Genomic DNA, 20531 nt, shown 5'->3' with positions numbered 1-20531 from the left:
AATTAGCTGGTTGTGGTGGCGCATGCCTGTGGTCCCAGTTATACAGGTGGCTAAGGTGGGAGGATTGCTTGATCCCAGGGGGCTGCGGCTGCAGTGAGTCGTGTTTGTAGCACTGCATTGCAGCCTGGGTGACAGAGTGAGACTGTCTTAAGATCAAAACAAAAGAAGAAGAGTGAAAAAAGAAAAAATTGAACTCCATAATAAAGTAGTAATTTAGCAGTTAAGTAAGGCAATTCTACCAAGAAAACCCTGAAAACAAACAAAGCCTACAAAATCCACCTCTACTTGGGTACATCAGCTAATTGCTTCATTTTTTTTCTCTTTATTTCCCCCCACTGGCTGTTGCCTGGCACAGGCAGCCTAACTTTGCTGTTGCTAACGGTCATGAATTTTAGGGGTGTGTATGGGGAGGCAATTGAAGGCTGCATATCTTAAAAGCCATTCACTTTCAATTCTGCTCTGTTTAAGACTCACAGCAAGATCTGGATGAAGGGGCATTGTTCCATTTGATCACGATGTGTTTCCAGAAAGTGCAGAGAATGAGCTGAGATGCTTGTGGAGTGCCCTTCCTATCACTTAGCTTGTGGATCTTCAGAGAGGGTACTCAGGACACTCCCTGCTCTTCAGGTGCCCGCTCTGTGGCATGTGTGTTTTTGGGTGGCTGAGCAAAACCCATAGCCTACTGTGCAAAACCTGTGAGAAAAACCACTCTACTCCTACTCTCATGGCCCAGTAAGAATGGATACAGTAGAAAAAGAAATGACTATGCGGAAAGTATTCCCTTTTAAACATAATTCCTAGTAAAGAACAAAAGTGTATCACTTCCTGATAATTTTACTTTGGTGTTCTCTGGCTGAATTGTTTAAAAAGTCAAGTCCCTGTGTTTATATGACATGAACACTGCTGTGTTACTTAAGCTCTCTGGCCTTGCTCTCTAAGTGGGATCTGGGACTTTCCGCAGTACCATCACCTGGGCATTTGTTAGAAACACAGCATCTTGGCCCCACCCCTTACTTCCCGAGTCAGAATCTACTTTTGCAAGATCTCCTCATGACACATACACACGTTTAAGTTTGAGAACCTTTAGACCTCAGCCTTTTTTTGGTTTCAGAGCATCAAGAGTCTTTGATTTCTCTGTTTTCCATAGTGGATGTGTTTCATGTCTCTATGAATACACTAGATATTTTAACTCCTCAGGCTGTACAAGCAAATGGCTCAGGAGCATGCATTTTAAAATTAATTCATAGAATACCTGCTATAATTTGAGCCATGTAAACCCAACTTATTATAACTGTGTTTTGAGCTGGAAAGAGAGTGATTTATCTCTGGCAGGGATGTTGACTGACCACTGCTTCAGCAGGGCCCCACAGGGTGATATTATTTTGATAAAATCACTGTGATAATTTCTAGTCCATTGTTTTATAAGCACAGAAACTCTTATCAAGTGATCCAGAGATGAATGGATTTGAAAAGGCCAAAATTATGCTGTTACAAACTTGCATGTGATTGCTGAATAAGCCAGTTTTTACAACCAGAAATAAAACATTATGCAGGCCTGATGTTGAGGTTGGTTTGACCACAAAATTCCATATTGTATGAATACAACTTTGAAAACTTATGTGTATGTCTCCTGTCAAGGATGAAATCAGAGCCCGTTTGTTAACTTAATGTTCCTAAGGCTTAAGAGCTTCAAATAATGAAGGCATGATATATAAATTTTCACGTTGGCCCATTAACCAAACATTCAGACAGCACTTTGGAGAGCTCATGTGCTGGACAGCATTGGATGAACACAGATTTTGACCCTGGCACACCTCTTCTTTGTTGTTTTGGCAGTCTTTCTCTGCATACAGTTTGATGTCATCATCTCTCAGCCTTCTGGGGATCTGCCATCATTGTTTTCATGTTCTGTCTATACTAACTCTATTCTGAGACTATAGATATATCAAAATGGCACATTTCTCTGCATAAGGGGTAATATGTTAGAAAAAGCACCAGCACTCTTTCAGTAAATGAAGGAAGGCTTCTTACAGGAGGGGAAGAGATTGATGAGTTCATGGTGAAGGCAGGAGGAAGCTACCGGGTCAAGAATGGGATAAAGCAGTTGACTCAGTTATCAACCAACTCAGGCACTGGAAAGGATACAAATAAGGTGTAAGGGAAGGAGCCAGCCTCACGCAAATGTAAAATCAATTTTGGAAATATGATAACACACATGAAACAGGGAAGGATTACAAGGCAGCAAATAGCTTAGTGCTAAATAAATGACTTGTTTTTTTTTGTTTTGAGGCAGAGTCTTGCTCTGTCAGCTAGACTGGAGTGCAGTGGTGCAACCTCGGCTCACTGCAACACCCACCTCCTGGGTTCGAGTGATTCTCTGGCCTCAGTCTTCTGAGTAGCTGAGACTACAGGCATGCACCAAAACACCCAGCTAATTTTTGTATTTTTAGTAGTGATGGGGTTTCACCATATTAGTCAGGCTGGTCATAAACTCCTGACCTCGTTAGCTGCCTGCGTCAGCCTCCCAGAGTGCTGGGATTACAGGTGCGAGCCACCACGCCTGGCCAATGACTTATGTATTTAGAGAGCTTTATACTGCACACAATCTTCTTTAGTATACACATTATTTTCTTCACAATAATTCTTTGAAATAGGGAGCAGTTAACTCAGCCAAGATCACAGAATTAGTGAATGGAACAATGAAGAATAGAGTTTTGAACTTTCAACTTCATAACCAAAATTATTTCAACTTCATGAAACTATTTCTGTGTAATAGGTAAATAAGTTTATTTAGAAGAAAACGTGGTAGGTGAGGAGATGGCTGTAGTACTCTGGTGGAGGGCTCATATGGTTTGGCTGTGTCCCCACCCAAATCTCACCTTGAATTGAAATAATCCCCACATGTGAAGGGTGGGGCCGGATGGAGATAACTAAATCATGGGGATGGTTTCCCCTATACTGTTCTCGTGGTACTGAATAAGTCTCACAAGATCTGACTGTTTTGTAAATGGGAGTTCTCCTGCACAAGCTTTTGCCTGCTGCCACGTAAGACATGACTTTGCTCCTCATTCACCTTCCACCATGATTGTGAGGACTCCCTAGCCATGTGGAACTGTGAGTCCATGAAATCTCTTTCCTTTGTAAATTACCCAGCCTCAGGTGTGTCTTTATTAGCAGTGTGAGAACAGACTAATACAAGGGGTTTCATTCATCAAGAGGCATTTTGTTTTATAAGAAATCACTGTGTAAGCGCCCAAAAAGGAGAGGGCATGGAGAACACCACCAAAAGGCTTGTCTGTGTGTACTGAAGTTATTTGGAAGGGGCCACAGGAAGTCTGCAGAACAGCAGGTCCAGATGATAGATAAAGAGTCTTAGTGAGGGTAGCCTTGGCTAGCACGATGGAAGGAAGGGGTGGGTGCTAAAGATGCTTTGTAGACCCCACTGGTGATGGAGATAAAGGATGACGTTTACCTGAAAATGACCTTGACAGTGTGTGGGTCATATTGCCCACTAGGATGGGAAGGCATTGAAGGTTCAGACATGAGAAGATGAACATTTTGGTCTTCATGACTAATTTGAAATAGCATTGAGACCCTACATTTGAAACGTCTTGTGGACAGAATGTTGCTGCGTTGGGCTGGTGGTGGGTGGGAGGGGCACACACTCAGAGGTTAAGGAATGAGGTTAGGGTATGCTTCAGAGCTACCTGGGCTATCTTTGCTACTTTTATCTTTGTCTTGAGGTTCTAGCAAGACTGGCATCACCAGCAGGTCTTTTCTGGCATGTCTAGGTTTTTCCCACCCACTGGATATTTGTGTGTCAAATTATTTGTCAGTAGACATATTTGTTTCTGTTTTCTCAGTTGTTTCATTCTGCTACTTCCTGACTTTATTTTTAACCCCTCTGGGTTCTTTTCTAATTATTTTTGGCTCTGGTGCTCTGAATTCCTCCTGGTTTAATGTCACTGTGATGTGAACTCTACAGGTAAACAAGCTGAATTGATGTGCTTGGAGTACCAAGTCATTCATCCCTTTTCCCTTCTTTGTCTTACTTTTCTTATCTTCCTCTTCCTTTCTATTAATAAATACTTGAGTCATTCAAAACTATGCGACAGGCATTTCCTCAGCAGGAGATAGATCCTGGAACAGAAGTTTAAAAATACTGAAGATGAAATAGCACAATCTGCAGCAGTGTTTCCTTCACTGCAGTCATTGAAGGAATACCACCGTGTGATTTGCTGTATCTGTATATTATTTATTTGCTTAACATTTTAATATTCATGCTAACAAATGAGTATTTAAATACAATTTATTTTTCTGAAATTAATTTTTTATAAGGAAAACTTTACATCAAAACTAAAAAATTATAAAATGACATTAAATACATAATTATTAATGTTCATCTATACCACTAGGAACCATATGTCCCTAGTGCAGGGACTGACAGAATTTTACTTTATATTCAAACTGTGCTCTCTTTCAAAGTTCTCTGAATTGAATCTACCCCTTCATGGGTCCTGGTTGTATCACAGGGAGGAATATAAAGTATGTGTTTCTTTTGTTCATAGATCGCATCACTTTAAATATTTGGACAGTTCATTTTGGGTTTTCCTCTTTTTTCTTTTTCTTTTTTGTAATTTGAGACAGGGTCTCACTCTGTCACCCAGGCTGGAGTGCAGTGGCATGATCATGGCTCACTGCATCCTCGACCTCCTGGGATCAAGCGATCCTCCCACCTTAGCCTCCCAAGTAGCTGGGACCACAGGTGCGTGCCACCATGCACAGCTAGTTTTTTGATTTTTTTTTTTTAGAGATGGCGTCTCACTTGCCCAGGCTGGTCTGGAACTCCTGGCCTCAAGTGATTCCCCCTCTGCACTGGCCCCCCAAAGTGCTTGGATTAGAGGTGTGAGCCACTGCACCAGACCCTTTTGAGTTTTCTTTCTTCTAGACTAAGCACCCCAGGTTTCCACTATTGGATGTGCTGGGGTGTTGCCCCATTACTGTGTTTACCCTGATCCCTGTCACTGTGGTCTCTTTCCTCCAAATGAACTCAGGGTTTGAATCCTGACTTGTCCATCTCCCTTCTTGAAGAACAGTTCTGGGACTGGACGTGGTTCTCCAGATGCTATCGGAGCGGTGCAGAGACACAGGGTTTTGATTGCTCCTGTTCTGGACACTATTTTTCTGTCAATGGGACCTAAAATTGTACTGATTTTTTACAATCATTTCACTGTACTGTTCACTCATATTCTAGTGGGGGCTGCCTAACACTGTCAATCTTTTTCACTGCATGTCATTCTCTTCCATCTTATGCCTGTGCAATGAAGAAAAAAAATCTAAATAAGAATATGGTTTATGCAACTTGATTGAATTAAATTTTGCTGCTTTGGCCCTTGTCCCAGACTTTATTCTGAATTCTATTCTGTCCTTTAGTATTTTAATTATATTTTAAGCTTAGAGTAATCAACAATTTTGATAAATAGATCTCCATTTAAGCTGCTGATAACGAGTTGAATAGCAGAAGGCCAGAGACTAAACCCTTTAGTCCACCACAGGGGGATTTATTCAGGCTCACGTGGATCTGCTGACTTGTGCCATCTAGGACACTGGCAGCAAATTTATTACTAGTTACTTGCTCCTCCTATTGGAAAACCATGAAAAATAATATATTTATGTATCGGGGGCATGTATTTTTCATATTTGTCATGTTTTGCTCATAGATCACTAACACATATCAGTTCTGAAAGTGCTGTCATTCCTCTGGGTTTTATTTATCTGGCCCTACAGACTTGAACTTGTTTTAAAAATCCAGATGCACTTTTGTTGTTTCATTTATCTCATTCTCTAATTTCTGAAGAAATGTTTGTTTTACTCTGTACAATTTGAGAATTGTTCTCTTTTTTTTTCTTTTTTTTTTTGTTGAGACAAGGTCTAGCTCTATTGCCCAGGCTGGAGTGCTGTGGCATGATGTTGGCTCACTGCAACCTCTGGCTCCTGGGCTCAAGTCATCCTCCCACCTCAGCCTCCTGAGCAGCTGGGACTATAGGCACACCACCATGCCTGGCTAATTTTTGTATTTTTGTTCAGATGGGGTTTCACCACATTGTCAAGGCTAGTATCAAACTCCTGAGCCCAAGCAATCTGCCTGCCTTGGCCTCCCCAAGTGCTGGGATTATAGGCGTGAGCCACTGTGCCCAGCCTGAGAATTGTTCTTCTTAATGGAGAAGGATAAAAACATCTTATTTCCTTGCCTCTGGATTCTTTCTTAAATCCCTTGTCCCTTTTTAGAACTAATTGCCTCTAGGGGAAGAGATTCATCTATTTGGGGTTTCATCTATTTGGGTATTCATCATTATGGGGTTCCTAGATACCAATGTCTCAAGGATAGTAAGATAAAAGACAAAGTCCCTGGTCTTAAGGAGTATATGATATAGCAGGAGAGAAAGTAAAAAAGTGGAATATGAGCAGACCTGCTTTTTAGCATAGGGATTAGATTGATTTGTTAGAGTTCAAACCGTGGCAGCGTTTCTCTGGTTGGTTGTGAAGGTTGTGCACTGCATATTCTAGAGGGTGCCATTCATAGAGAAAATGATCTATACAGCTGTATGCAGTATACAGCTGCCTATTAGCTCTACATCCTTGCTCAAATTACTTAATATCATTAAGATTTGTCTTCCAACTCTGTAGAATGGGGAAAATAATACTAGTACCTATTTCACAGGGTTGTGATGAAACTAAAATAAACACTCCCTCTAAATCATGTATCCCAGTGCTTGGCACGGATTAAGTGTTTGGTAAATGTTATTAACACAGGGTGGTCATGCTGGAGCATGCACTGTGAGTATGGAAGCACAGGGAGGGCTGAGTATTTGTTCCCTAGGGCTGCTGCAGCAAATTACCACAAACTTGGTGGCTTAAACGTATGTATTCTCTTCTAGTTACGGAGGCCAGAGGTCCAAACTCAGTTTCATTGGGCAGAAGCTGGGGTGTCAGCGGGGCCTGGCCTCCTCCAGAGGCTCTAGGGGAGAATCCATTCCTTTCCTCTTCCAGTTTCTGGTACGTGCCAGCATTTCTTGGCCTGTGGCCCTATCACTCTGGTCTCTGCCTTTGTGGTCACATTGCTTCTCCTCTTCTGTGTGCAGTCACATTTCCCTCTGCCTTCCTCTTACAAGGATACATGTGATTGCATTTAGGACTCATCCTGAAAATTCACGACAGTCTCCTTACCTCAACTTAACTTCATCCTGAACTTAAATCTGTATAGCCCCTTTGGCATATGAAGTAACATTTACAGGTTCCAGGGATTAGGATCTGGATATCTCTGGGGACCATTATTTAGCTACCATTGGCTGCCTAACCTAGTTTGGAATAGGGAGGAAGGGAAAGTCAGAGACACCTTCCTGAAGGAGTTGATGGCTGAACCCAGATGTGAAGGTGGCTGGGAGTTCCCTGGCAGAGAACTGGGGATGAACATCCCAAGTGGGAAACATTCAGCGTGGACAGAGTGATGGTAGATGGTAGACAATATCAGACCTGCTAAGGCAGTAGGATACTGTCAATATGCAATTTCTCAATAGTTTTCACGGACATAGCTGACATAGCATCAAATTGTTATTCTTTAATTTCCTCTTTTAAACCCAGAATTTTTTAAATATACATTTAAAGTTTGGAATTTCCTTGGAATATTGCTCCAAGGAAACCTTTGAGCAAGTGTCTCTGTCCTCTGCCATGTTTTCTGCAAAATAAGTCTATCTTCCAATATGGTGTCTCCTCCCTTTCTTGGTACCTATGAGGGTAAGGGCTACCTGGACATAGTGGAGCCGTTGCAAACATAGCCCACTGAACGTGGTCCACAGACATGCTCTGTTCAGTCCTCCAGTCTTTTCTAAAAATTAGAATCAGTTGAACACTTTAAAAAGTGGGAAAATTCACATGAAAAGTCTAAATTTCTAACATCTTTTATGAAATGAGACAATGTGTCTCAGTGTGTTCTTGCTGCGGCTAAAACATGAACATTAAAGTTTGAGAGATTCCCTCAGTTTCTGGGGCCAAGACCCCATAGCCTCTGAGCTGGTACTGTGGTTTTTTCTTAGTGGAGAGAAATAAAAACAGTGGGGAAATGAAAGTCCAAGTGGCCCTGTGAGGGGCTCATGCTTGTAATCCTAGCACCTTGGGGGGCTTAGGTGGGAGGATTGCTTGAGCCCAGGAGTTAAAGACCAGCCTGGGCAACATGGTGAAACCCCGTCTCTCCAAAAAATACAAAAATTAGCCAGGCATGGTGGTGCACACCTGTAGTCCCAGCTACTGGTGAGCCTGAGGCAGGAGGATCGCTTGAGCTCTGGGACATCAAGGCTGCGGTGAGCCATTATCGTGCTGCTACACAGCCTGGGTGACAGAGAGACTGCCTCAAAATAACAAAGCAAAACAAAAAAGAAGGCCAGAGTGGGTCACGCTTCTCATCCAGGCTGGCGTTACTCATCACCTTACCTGCTGCCCCCTAGTCTAGGCTTCTGAGATTGAGATGCCTGATTGACACGTGCAGCTTCTTTTCATCTTTCCCATTCCTACTCAAAAACAAAGAGCTGTAAGACAGAAAAACTGACCCCCAACAACACTCTTTACAACGGCCTGTCTCCTGGGAAAGATGTTCTCTTCGGTCAGTTGGTGGGGAGAGCACAGAGCAGCAGTGGAGAGAGAGCTGGCCTTGCCCCCTGGGGGCTGCAGGCAGGGTGGGCCAGCGCCCTCACATATGCTTAGTAAAAAACCCAAACTGAATCAAAGCATACTGCTTCAACATTCTAGCATATTCCTTTCCTATCTTTCATTTAGATCTAGGAAGTGGGACTGTATTGGAATTCTGTTTTATAGTCCCTGTTTTACAGCTAGCAACATATGGTGAGCATTTGCATGTTTCATTCACTATTATCCTATGTTACCATTTTAAAAATATTTCTTTTATTGAAGTGAAATTCTCATATTAAAAATAACTTTTTTTTTTTTTTTTGAGACGGAGTTTTGCTCTTGTTGCCCAGGCTGGAGTTCAATGGTGCCATCTCAGTTCACTGCAACCTCTGCCTCCTGGGTTCAAGTGATTCTCTTGTCTCAGCCTCCCAAGTAGCTGGAATTACAGGTGCATGCCACCATGCCTGGCTAATTTTTGTGTTTTTAGTAGAGATGGGGTTTCATCATATTGGTTAGGCTGGTCTCGAACTCCTGATCTCAGGTGATTTACCCGCCTCAGTCTCCCAAAGTGTTGGGATTACAGGTGTGAGCCACTGCACCCAGCCAAAAATAACCTTTGAAGACACCAATTCAGTGGTTTTAGTGTATTCCCAATGTTCTGGAACCACCACTTCTCTCTTGTTCCAAAATGTTTTCATCACCTCAAAAGAAAACTCCATACCCATTAAGCAGTTGCTCCCCATTTCCTCCTCCCCTAATCTCTGACAATGACCAATCTGTGTTCTCTCCCTGTGGATTTTCTTATGCTGACTGTTTCCTATAGATGGAATCATACAATATGTGACCTTTCCTGTCTGGCTTCTTTCACTTAGCATAATGCTTTCAAGGCTATGCACATTATGACAAGTATCAGCAACTCATTCCTCTTGGGAGTGATATGTAGATCACTTGCATATATAGATACATCCCATGATTTGTCTACGCATTCATCTGCTGATGAACGTTTGGGCTGTCTGCACCTTCTTATTGTGATTAGCGCTACTATGAACTTATGCGCACATGAATTTGAGTACATATACCTACGAGTGGACTTGCTGGGTCATGTGGTAATTCTAGGTTTATCTTTTTGAGGGATCACCAAACTAATCTTCCACGGTGACTGCATCCTTTCACATTCTGTACACTTGCAATGTACAAAGCTTCCAGTTTCTTTGCATCCTTGCCAATGCTTATTAGTTTCCATTAGAAAAATTCTAACCATCCTCTTGGGTGTGAAGTGGTGCTTTGCTGTGGTTTAGTTTACATTTCCCTAATGTATGCCATTTCTGATGGCAGCAGAGCAGTCCCTCTTAGAGATGTCCTGTTAGTTTGCCTAGTCAGTTCTCCATTGGTAAATATTTAGTCTGTCTCACATCTTTTTGTACTTATAAATATGTAAAATGCAGTACACACTCTCATGTTCTCAGTTGAGAGCCTGGACTCGGGTCAGACAGGTGAGCCTCGGGTGTGGTATCTCCACTTACTGTGTAGTCTTGGGCAATTCACTTGACCTCTAAGCCTCAGTTTCTTCACTGATAAAATGGGCGTAAATAACATCTGCTTCACGGATGTTTCTTAGGATTAAATACAAACGTGTAAAACCGTCTACATAGGGGTTCATACATAGTAAGCAGTCGGTAAAGCTGGATGTTTTCTCCATCTTGGCTCATATCTTAGATTTCTTTTTTCTTTCTTTTCTTTTTTTTTTTTTTTTACTTTGAGACAAGGTGTCACTTTGTCGCCCAGGCTGGAGTGCAGTGGCGCCAACGTGGCTCACTTCAGCAAGCAATCCTCCTACCTCAGCCCCGTCAAGTAGCTGGGAATACAAGTGCACGCCATCATGCTTGACTCATTCTTGTATTTTTTGTAGAGACAGGGTTTTGCCTTGTTGCCCAGGCTGGTCCCAAACACCTGGGCTCAAGCAATCTGCCTGCCTCAGCCTCACAAAGAGCTAGGATTACAGGCATGGGCCGCCATGGCCGGCTGATTTCTTTTTTAAATTCTTAGAGGTGATATTGCTGGGTCAGTAGAAGTTATGCACATATTTGAAGGCTTTTGACGCACATTGTCCATAAGTCCTTTCCAGATACTAATTTAACCCCCACCAGCAGTGCATGCCAGTGTTTGTTTTTGGCACCTTCAACACCAGGGATTGTCACAAAAAAATTATTGCTAACATCTCATTGCTGTTTTAAATTTGCATTTCTTTGATTGCTAGTGAGATTAAATATCTTTTGGGCATTTATATATCTCTTTTATGAATTGCCTTTTTTTTTGTTTTTTTTTTTGTTTTTGAGACGGAGTCTCGCTCTGTCGCCCAGGCTGGAGTGCACTGGCCCTATCTCGGCTCACTGCAAGCTCCGCCTCCCGGGTTTACGCCATTCTCCTGCCTCAGCCTCCCGAGTAACTGGGACTACAGGCGCCCACCACATCGCCCGGCTAGTTTTTTTGTATTTTTTTAGTAGAGACGGGGTTTCACCGTGTTAGCCAGGATGGTCTGTATCTCCTGACCTCCTGATCCGCCCGTCTAGGCCTCCCAAAGTGCTGGGATTACAGGCTTGAGCCACCGCGCCCGGCCATGAATTGCCTTTTTAATGTCCTATGCCCCAGTTTTTCTATTGAGTTGGTAAACTTGTCAATTTCTATAAGAGCTCTTTATGACTAGGATTTTAACGTAATTTGTCTGTCATTTTGTTAAACAATAATTCATTTCCAGTTTGTCACTTGGATTTTAATTTCACGTGGCTACATGGGATGGTTTACTACTACAGGCTCGATGAATATCAAACTCCTAGTGTTTCTTAGAGAGGATGGGCAGATGAGCAAATCACTTAGTTTCTCTAGGCCTCAGCTTCCCCATTTGTGAAATGAAGGGTTTGGACAAAAAAATTGCTGTTTATATGAAGATTTGAAATTTTATTATTTCATACAAACGTCTTGCATGTTCAGTACATAGTGTTGTATCATATGTCATATTTTACACTGATATGTAATGGTAATATTTATAAATGTAATTACTCCCTAAACTACTTTGGTATACCTATAGACCCTTGAGCAGAGGCTCTAAGTAAGTAGTGGCATTTAGATGTTTTTTAGAAAGAAAAAAAGTATATCTATTTTACATATAAAATAATAGATTTCACATATAAACATAAAAATGTAACATATTTTACACATAAATATATATGAAAATGTAACAGTTTACACATAAATACATAAAAATATGTAACATGTTTTATATATAAATACATATAAAAATAACATGTTTTATAAATGTAAATATAAAATATAACTTTTATATATAAATATCAATATAAAATATATAAAATATGACATATTTTATATATAAATATAAATATATACAAGATAACATATTTATGTTTATATAATATATAACTGTGAAATATAACATTTAATGTGTAACTATATACAAAAATATATATAAATATATAAAATAACATCCAGGTTACAAAAATTAAAAAATCTCATTATATATATTTTATTGGTGTTGTACTAGATGAGCCATCTGAATTCTCTTCTACGGAATTTTTACTTTTGCATCACTGAGGCCAGTGGAGTTACAGCTGTTTTTGTTGTTAAACAGGTATTTGATTCAGTTAATGCTACGTATTCTGACTTTAAGAGTAACTTTGCGAAGAGATTGTCCGCGGAGATTCCTGTTGCGAGTAGCCCCATTACCACAAGGTGGAGGCAAAGTCAAACTAGGGCTTTGTCCTCTGATTCCTTTGGGGAAGAGCAGTCAACCACCTACCTCCCAGAAGCTTCCGGATCCGTGCTGAAGACAACGCCTGAGAAAGAAACCTTGACTCTAGGTGAGGAGCCCCAAATGCCACAGCCCAGTTATGCAACGTGAATAAAAGATATGTTCCTGAGAGATTCTTTGTCTTGTAGAACTAAGGAATGCCACATTGATTCAACTCTTTTTCTCCTTTTCTCCCTTTGAATAAGAAATTTCCAAGGTGGGGAGAAATGACACAAAAGCAAAGGAAAGGTACTGTATGTGTTAAAAAAAAAAAAAAAAACCAAAACTTTAGACAAATTAAATTTAACAAAGTTAGTTATGCAAAGAACCACTGGCCAATGGGCAACCAGAGAACCACTCCGCCATGTGGGGGCGAGCAGCATTTATGGACAGGAATTGGGAGTGAGTAGAAGCCGGCCTGATTGTCTATAGCTCAGTTTGCCTTATTTGCACGTGGTCTGATTAGTTGGCCACCTGTGATTGACTGAAGCTCAGCTACTGTGATTGGCGGAGACTCAGCTAAGTTAGGCTTTCAGTTAGTTTACATCCCAAGTTAGGTTGCAGTTTGAGATATAGGGACTCATCCTACATCCTCAGGCCAAATTTAGCTTAATTTTAATATGTTTTCGAGACTTGCATTGGTTAGTTGATTACTTTTGTAAAGACTGTATGAATGTGTATGTATATATGTATATGTATACACACACATATATATGTGCTTTTGTTTTGCAAAGTATAGAATTTTAATGACTGGTAAGGTTCCTGGTATACAGAGTCAGAAAAAATTATGCGTTAGTAATGGAATAATCAGATGTGAAATAGAAGGAAAAGACACAAGCAGGAGAGAATGAGAGGAAGAGAAAGTAAGCGGAAGGAAGCTAGAGAGAGGGATGAGGGGGTGGATAAGGGGAGAGAGACAAAAAGAAAGAGAGAAGAGGGGAGAAGGAGACAGAGGAGGAGAAGGAGGAAGAGGAGAAAGAAAGAAGAAAGAAGAACCTCCAAAAGTAGTAGGGAAAATGAAGAAAAGGGAAGGAAAGGAGAGTGAGAGACAGTCTGATGCCTATGATGGGGCAGAGATGGGGGAGTGGACTCCAAACCACCAGTGTGAAGAGCAGGATCCATGATCAACCTGCCAGAGCCCCGAAACACAAACTCTCTCTCTGAAATATGTAATTCTCATTTGGGCACAGCCATTTTCATTCCCATCCTTCAGAAGCAAAATTTGTCACCTATCATCAGCTGATGTAATTCCCATTCTCTCTTTTGAGAATCATAGGCAACATAATTCTTTTGACTATCAGTGTATTTATTAAGACAAATGTTAACAGAAGTGCCAGCTCTTTTCAGTGACATCAGACACGATGATGCATTGCAGTCTGCAGATTGAAAGGGAGCCCAGATTTTTTTCAAACCAATGAAATTCCCATGTAATGACAGGCATTAATACTGAAAGTATTTAATAATTGAAAATATTTAATAACCAAGGAGGGAAGCAGTAGGAGATAAGGGGTTGTGAAAAAGGTCATTGTTATGACTATCTTCTAAAAGAAATCTTTTGTATCTCACTGCAATTGAGGGACACTTTTGATGCTGATTGTTTTTGGAAGAATTTCTGGCTAAAATTAGGGGCTCCCTTTTTCTTTCGAGGCTCTAAATTCATTTATTGATTTTTTAAAAAAGTATGACATTGTGTGAGAAATTAAAAAATCAGATATTAACCAAAAGGATTTTAACAGAAAGGCCATTTTATTTTTCTACTTAAGTTAATACTAGGGATTAATCAGATCTATTGGTTTCTCAGTGCTTTGCTAGTGGGGTTTCTTTCTTTTTGTTTTAGAAGAGCAGATCCTGAAGATCTTCCCATTCCAAAGGGACATTTACGGAGAGGTTCATTTTCAGTCATGCTCTCTGGACAGAACCTGAGAGTTCCCTTCTTTCTGAGGCTGGTGGACCTGACCTCTTTGTTTATAACTGGAGTGATTGTCAGTACTAGCCTCTGACTGCAACTTTTTCTTTCTCATTTGAAGTTCTCAGAGCTGGCTTTTTCGTCCCTGTACTCTTTTACAATACCACGAGAAAGCAAGCATGCATAATTTCTCAGGACAAAGAGCAAGATCTAAAACTTTGACCAACATTTCGTATTTTTATCCTTCTTCTCCCTAAATGTAATCTATATTGCTTAAATTTTGAATGTCTCAGTACTTGAGGTACTAGGCTCTAGGAACATTAGCGAGAGTTTATCAAGCCCATGGTTGTCCAAATGAAGAAGAGATGTCACATAGCAAAAGACCAAGATTTTCCAAAGGTCCCTTGGCTCCTGTGATGAACAAGTGATACGGCAGATATTTAGTTTTACAGAATGACTTGACAGGTTTCCAGTGCAGTTGAAAGTCTGGTAAAGGGCTTTCTCAATCTTGAGAAGAGAATAGATAGGAATAATATTGATGCAAGAAACACTGACTCTTCTATTACTTTAACTTAGAAAGTATTTCACTGATGCCGTCTTAAACTATCTTTAAAACATCTTTCTGCAATAGAAAGGGGGAGAGAGGCAGAGTGATTTGCTCATGATTATGCAGTGAATGTCAATGCTGGCAAAGCAAGCATCCCATAATGCTTTCCTTGCAGGATGACCATAGCTCGGGCAAACCAGATACTCTTTCCACTATCATTTAAAACTATGCAACTGTTTCTATCCATTCTTCAAATGTGCAAATCTGTTTTTTTTTTTTTTCATACAGAGATAAAGCATTTACACTGCTGCTGCTGCAGATGAAGTCAGGTCTTTAATCTTGGCACCTCTTTCCTGCTCTAGAGACCACTGAGGCAGCTTTCTCATTGAGTGACAACCTTATGAAGTCAGCAGTCTGGATAAATTCTGTCCTGCTCTCTGCAATGGACTTTGGAGCGATGAGAGCTTGGACTTTCTCACTCTGTCCTACTGTGAAAGATGCCACGGCCAGACCTACAATCAAAGTGATTATCTTGTTTTAAAAACCAAATTCAAAGATAAATGTCTTTCTTGCAGGATCCTGCAAAGAACCACCGAAAACCCCCAGCAAAGGAATTTCTGAAACAAGTAACTTTGCTCTCCATTGTTGCAAGGCACCTCATGCAATGGACAGAGACTGGAAAGAAAATGTTGCCTCAAAAGGGCAGGTAGGTAAAGAGAAAAAAACTGAAGATCCCTCGTCTAGAGAAGCTGGGACAACTTAGTCGCAAATGTAGGGAAAGAGTTGCTTAGCTACTCTTACCCATCAAGGAGAAAATGATGCATTCCTGGTAAAAAAAAAAAAGAATAATTAAAGGATATGAATAGTAGAGCCACTTTGTAAAAGAAAGAAGATATCCTCCAAATATATGAGAAAATGTTGAATTGGGATTAATTAAAAAAGTGAAAATGAGAATAACCATTTTATCTTTACAAACAGGTAAAAGTTAAAAATATAATGAAATTATACTTACTATGGTATGCTTCCTCTTAGCCTAAGGATCTCTTGCTGTCATCATTTCCGTCTGTGTGATGATGTGATCTGTCCTTTGGGGTCTCTTAGGAAAAGCTGAATTATTGCTCTATATGATGGTCTTTTAAATATTTCCCTTAAGCCTTTCTTGTTGTTTTTTTCTTGGTTAAGTACGTTTTTTACATTTAGGTATCTCTTATTTATCATAGTTTTAAGATCTTAGGAGTCTGACATAAATCTTTTGGGGACATTAAATATCAATAACATGTTTTTGAATTTATCAAATCCAGTGAAGAGTCTTTGAAGGAATCAATGTTTCAGTTCAAAAACTTTGAACTAGAAAAGTCATAAATTCTCAATGTAAACAAAATTACTTATTCAGTGTATGCCTTTTTTCTGTGCTTTGCTATTTTGCTAGAAGAATAATAAAATATTATAAATATAAATTTTAGTTATCTGAACTCATATGCAGTTGGAAGTCAATGTTTTAGAGCAGGAATTTTGATGTGTGCTTTATTGTTGGATATGGGTTTGGAGGATAGGGAATGGCCGGGGAGTCCTACTGAGATAATTAGGGGGCACCAGTGGCCTCAAACCTGGGCCAGGTTATTAACACTCCTTTCTTTTTCACCCTCTACTGCTGATTGGAGTTTTTGCTGTCCCACCCTTTAGGATTTCCCTTTCCCTTCCTCTTCTCCTTTCTGGTAACTGGTGGCAGCAAGGTTCGTGGCTCCATCTGTGGGCTCATGATGGTGTTGGCAAGATACTCCTTAGCAATTAGCATCACTGAAGAACCTGGACAGGGGATAATGGAAGCTGCTCTACGATGTTAGGGAGAGCATTTTTTTGCCATGATTAGTTAGAAGTCAAATAGCTTTGAGAGTGGTGAAGATACAAAGCGAGGTCTTTCCCCTGTAGAGTAAACGTGTATCTTCATGTGGTCCTCACTGATCATCTGGAGGGTGTTCCACAATGAGGGCCTGCATAGCCGTGGAGACTTTCAGAATTCATCTTCCAGGAGCTCCATATTAAGTTGCTGATTAAAGTAGTAAGTAGATCTAATCTAGGAAAGAGCACCCCTGCACCCACAGAACAGAAGTGCCTGCTAAACCTTGCTGTGATCAGCTTTGTGGTAACTGTGGGATTCTGAAGAAGTGAGTCTGTGAAGAGGTCATTGAACTACTGATGAGCAGGCCATTTTAGGTATATTATTTTATACTAATGGTTCTCAACTTGGGGTGATTTTACTCATCAAGGGGCATTTGGCAATATCTAAAGACATTTGATTGTTACAACTCAGGGGGAGAGCATCTCATGGGTGAAGGCCTGGGTTACTGCTAAACATCCTACAATGCACAGAACAGCTCCCACAACAATGAATTATCGGCTGCCAAATGCCCATAGTGCCAAGGTTGGGAAACCCTGCTTTCCAGTTAGTTGTTCTACCGTGAGTAACTAAAAACCATGATTCATTGACAGCAATGCCAATTATGTGACATAACATCAAGGAAGGAAAACAAAATACCAAAACGTTGCCTGTCAGAGAGACTTCTTTCTGAACCGTGGGGACCCAGAGTGTAAGGAACATGGCTGTGCTTTGGTCAAGGATAGGCTGAGGTAGGATGTTTACATTCTTCATGACTCAGTGAGTCTAGAACACAGGTGTATAACTCCACTTGTTATCAGCCACGTAGACACAACATGGAGAAGCTCACCACTATAGCTGTAACACCTGGAAAGCCATCACTTGGCTCTAAGCGACTGTTGTCTGTAAAAGGTATAATTGCCCTGTTGACACTGTGCAGGAGCTGGCACCCGGAGAAAGAGAAAGCCAGAGCTGTCTGTCTTTGCAGATGGATGAGGGGAGCCAGAACACAGCTTGGCTTGCTTGCGCCCAGAGAAAGAAAGTGTTAAGCTGCTGACCCTGAAGGCAGGGGAGAGCCAGCCATGCAGCTGTGTGTGAGGGCCACGGAATTAAGCAGCTGAGATAAAGGTGAACAGCGTAGAGAGCTAGTTAAGAAAGCTGTTGATGAGAGCTGCTGCTGAATAAAATCATTCACCTGCCTACAGCCACGCCCTCCCTGCCCCGAGTGTTCTTTCTTCTCATTCACCCACTCCCTCCGGACCTCAACATGACCTTTGGCGTAGTTGTGAACCTGACATAGTGTTTGTCATATTTGGGGGAGGAAATATCTTGTTGTAAAGAAGCAAAACAGAATCTTCTCTGCCTTAACCATTTATCAGTATGTTTTTAGGAAATTTCATCAGTTATTTTTCTTTCCACTTATTACTAATTTTCCCAGGTGTTTTTGATTGAAGTTGGATGTAAGAGTGTCAGAAGTGCTCTTTATGTATTGGCCCAAAGGGATAGGACCCAGATTTTTGTGCACATGGAATTTTAGTAAACTTACTTAAGAACTCTGCGAAGGTGTTAATTAAAAGGGACCTTAAGATGGCAGTTCAGTTGTGGCAGGCTTTGGAGATATCACCAGCCTATGGTGTATAGGCTAAACAGATTTTTAGGCTAGAAGAATAAAAAAAGATTTTATTCTAGCCAAAAAATACCTGCTCTATGGAGTTGTTGAACTCCATAGTCTTTTATCACCAGTGTTCTATGATTTCATGATGATAAAGCTTGGCATTAAAAAAAAAAAACTCATTATAAATCAAAAGCCCATTGGTGGATATTTTCATTCTTGGAGATCCATATCCTATAGTTCTTGGAAAGTTGCTTGAATTATTTTTAATAATTTTTTTGACTATCGTTTATTTTTTCTTTCTTCATGAAATATTTGGATTGTCTCTCCAATTCTCTTATCTTTTATCTTACAGTTTTCATCTCACTGTTTTTTGTTTTTTTTTTAACCTTTTGGGTGATTCCCTCAACTCTGTTCACCAACCTTCCTATGAAACTTTTTATTTTGGCTATCCTATTTTTAATTATGGAGTTGTTGAACTCCATAGAGCAGGAGAAATAATATATGTAAAACACTCAGCACTATTCATTACATAGTGTTTAATTAATAAATAATAGTGATTATTGTGGTGTTGGCTTTTACAATGTGGAATCTTTGAACTCCTTAGTGAATTATCAGTTGTAATTCTATATTATACATCACATTTTAGTTGTACATATATGTTTCTAAAGAAGTATTCTCCTTATGTATGTTTATTTTCAGAAATGCCTAAAACAACTCTTTGTAACCCAGAAAGTGGTTCAGCAGGCTAATGGAAAAATGCAGCTCTGTGAGCAATCCCAGTGTGTTTGGAAAGGTACAGGGTCAAGACATTGTCCTTCCTTCCTGCCCTCCTCTCTCTCTGCCTCCTTCATGTCTTCCTAACCTTAAAATATATTATTTTAAGTATATTTTATAATATTAAAGATATATGATATAAATATATAATAATAAATAATAACAGACTAAATCAACCTAATTATAAAATTTGAATAATTCTCATAATCCTCTGTTCTAACTACCCCTACCTCCAAGTCCCATTCTCTATAGGTGACCACCTTTAGCTCTTCCAGCTGTACTCCTGGTGTTTACATCTATTTTCTAAATAATATTGGTAAACTGCTATTTCTTGCGATTTTAGACTTGATCATGACTTTTTGTTTTTGGTGTTGCTCAGGCTGGAGTGCAGTGGTGCGATCTTGGCTCACTGCAACCTTTGCCTCCCAGGTTCAGAGGATTCTCATGCCTCAGCTTCCTGAGTAGCTGGGATTATAGGCATGCACCACCATGCCTGGTTAATTTTTTTTTGTATTTTTAGTAGAGTTGGGGTTCACCATGTTGGCCATGGCTGGTCTCGAACTCCTGGCCACAAGTGATCCTCCTGCCTCAGCCTCCCAAAGTGCTGGGATTACAGGCATAGTAGGTAAGAATTTAGTTATCTTTCTGCCTCATTCGGTTTCATCAGTTTCTTGACATGCTTATATCACACTTTAAAAAAGTAAAATTAGAAATTAATGTTTACATATTACTACACAACTATTATTCACTATCAAGTCAAATAGTATAATTGTGCTTCTTTTCTAGTATAACTTTTGCTGAGTATTAAAAGTTGCCTTATTTTTCATTTACTAGATATCTATGACACTATTAATATTTCCTCTAAATGCTCCAATATTTTGTTCTGTAGCTGTCAGTAACAATTTCCATGTGCTCACTCACTCCAGTTTCTTCTTTTCCTTGATGACCTCCCCCTGAGAGCGTGCTGAACAGGCTGCTTTCTTGGCCAGTTGCACAGTTGTCTTCCAGGACTTTTCATCAATATTAGATCCACTATTTTTGGGCAGCTATGTTATGCTCTTTCTGGGTTTGCTTGTCTGAAAATGTCCTTATTCTTCTTTTATGCTTGATCCATAGTTTGGCTGGCTATAAATTCTAGTTTCACTCAGAATTTTGACAATATTGCTTTATTGTTTTCTAGCATCCACTGTTGCTGTTGAGAAGTCATGTGTTAACTTGACTTCGACTTTGCTTTTTCTCTTTTGATGCTCTTAGAAAAACCTTTTATTGCCAGTGTTCTAAGCTTTCATGATGATAAAGCTTGGCATTAAAAAAAAAAAACTCATTGTA

The 20531-nt window shown here is 40.2% G+C and overlaps 1 protein-coding gene across 3 annotated transcripts in view; it reads left to right on the top strand.

The window, feature by feature from the left end:
- CDC20B (cell division cycle 20B) overlaps window positions 1-20531 on the top strand; it is a 59778-nt gene that overhangs the window by 14033 nt on the left and 25214 nt on the right. For all 3 annotated transcript variants that reach the window (XM_033179568.1, XM_033179567.1, XM_033179566.1), the window contains exons 3-5: window positions 12326-12554; window positions 15513-15643; window positions 19128-19221. In XM_033179568.1, coding sequence (XP_033035459.1) covers window positions 12326-12554; window positions 15513-15643; window positions 19128-19221 — 454 coding nt within the window. The remainder of the gene's footprint in view (window positions 1-12325; window positions 12555-15512; window positions 15644-19127; window positions 19222-20531) is intronic.

This window comes from Trachypithecus francoisi, unplaced genomic scaffold, assembly GCF_009764315.1.
Source record: "Trachypithecus francoisi isolate TF-2019V2 unplaced genomic scaffold, Tfra_2.0 Lachesis_group2, whole genome shotgun sequence".
Classification (NCBI taxonomy): domain Eukaryota; kingdom Metazoa; phylum Chordata; class Mammalia; order Primates; family Cercopithecidae; genus Trachypithecus; species Trachypithecus francoisi.
The sequence above is the reverse complement of the archived record's forward strand: the minus strand, read 5'-3'. Positions and strand labels throughout refer to the sequence as shown.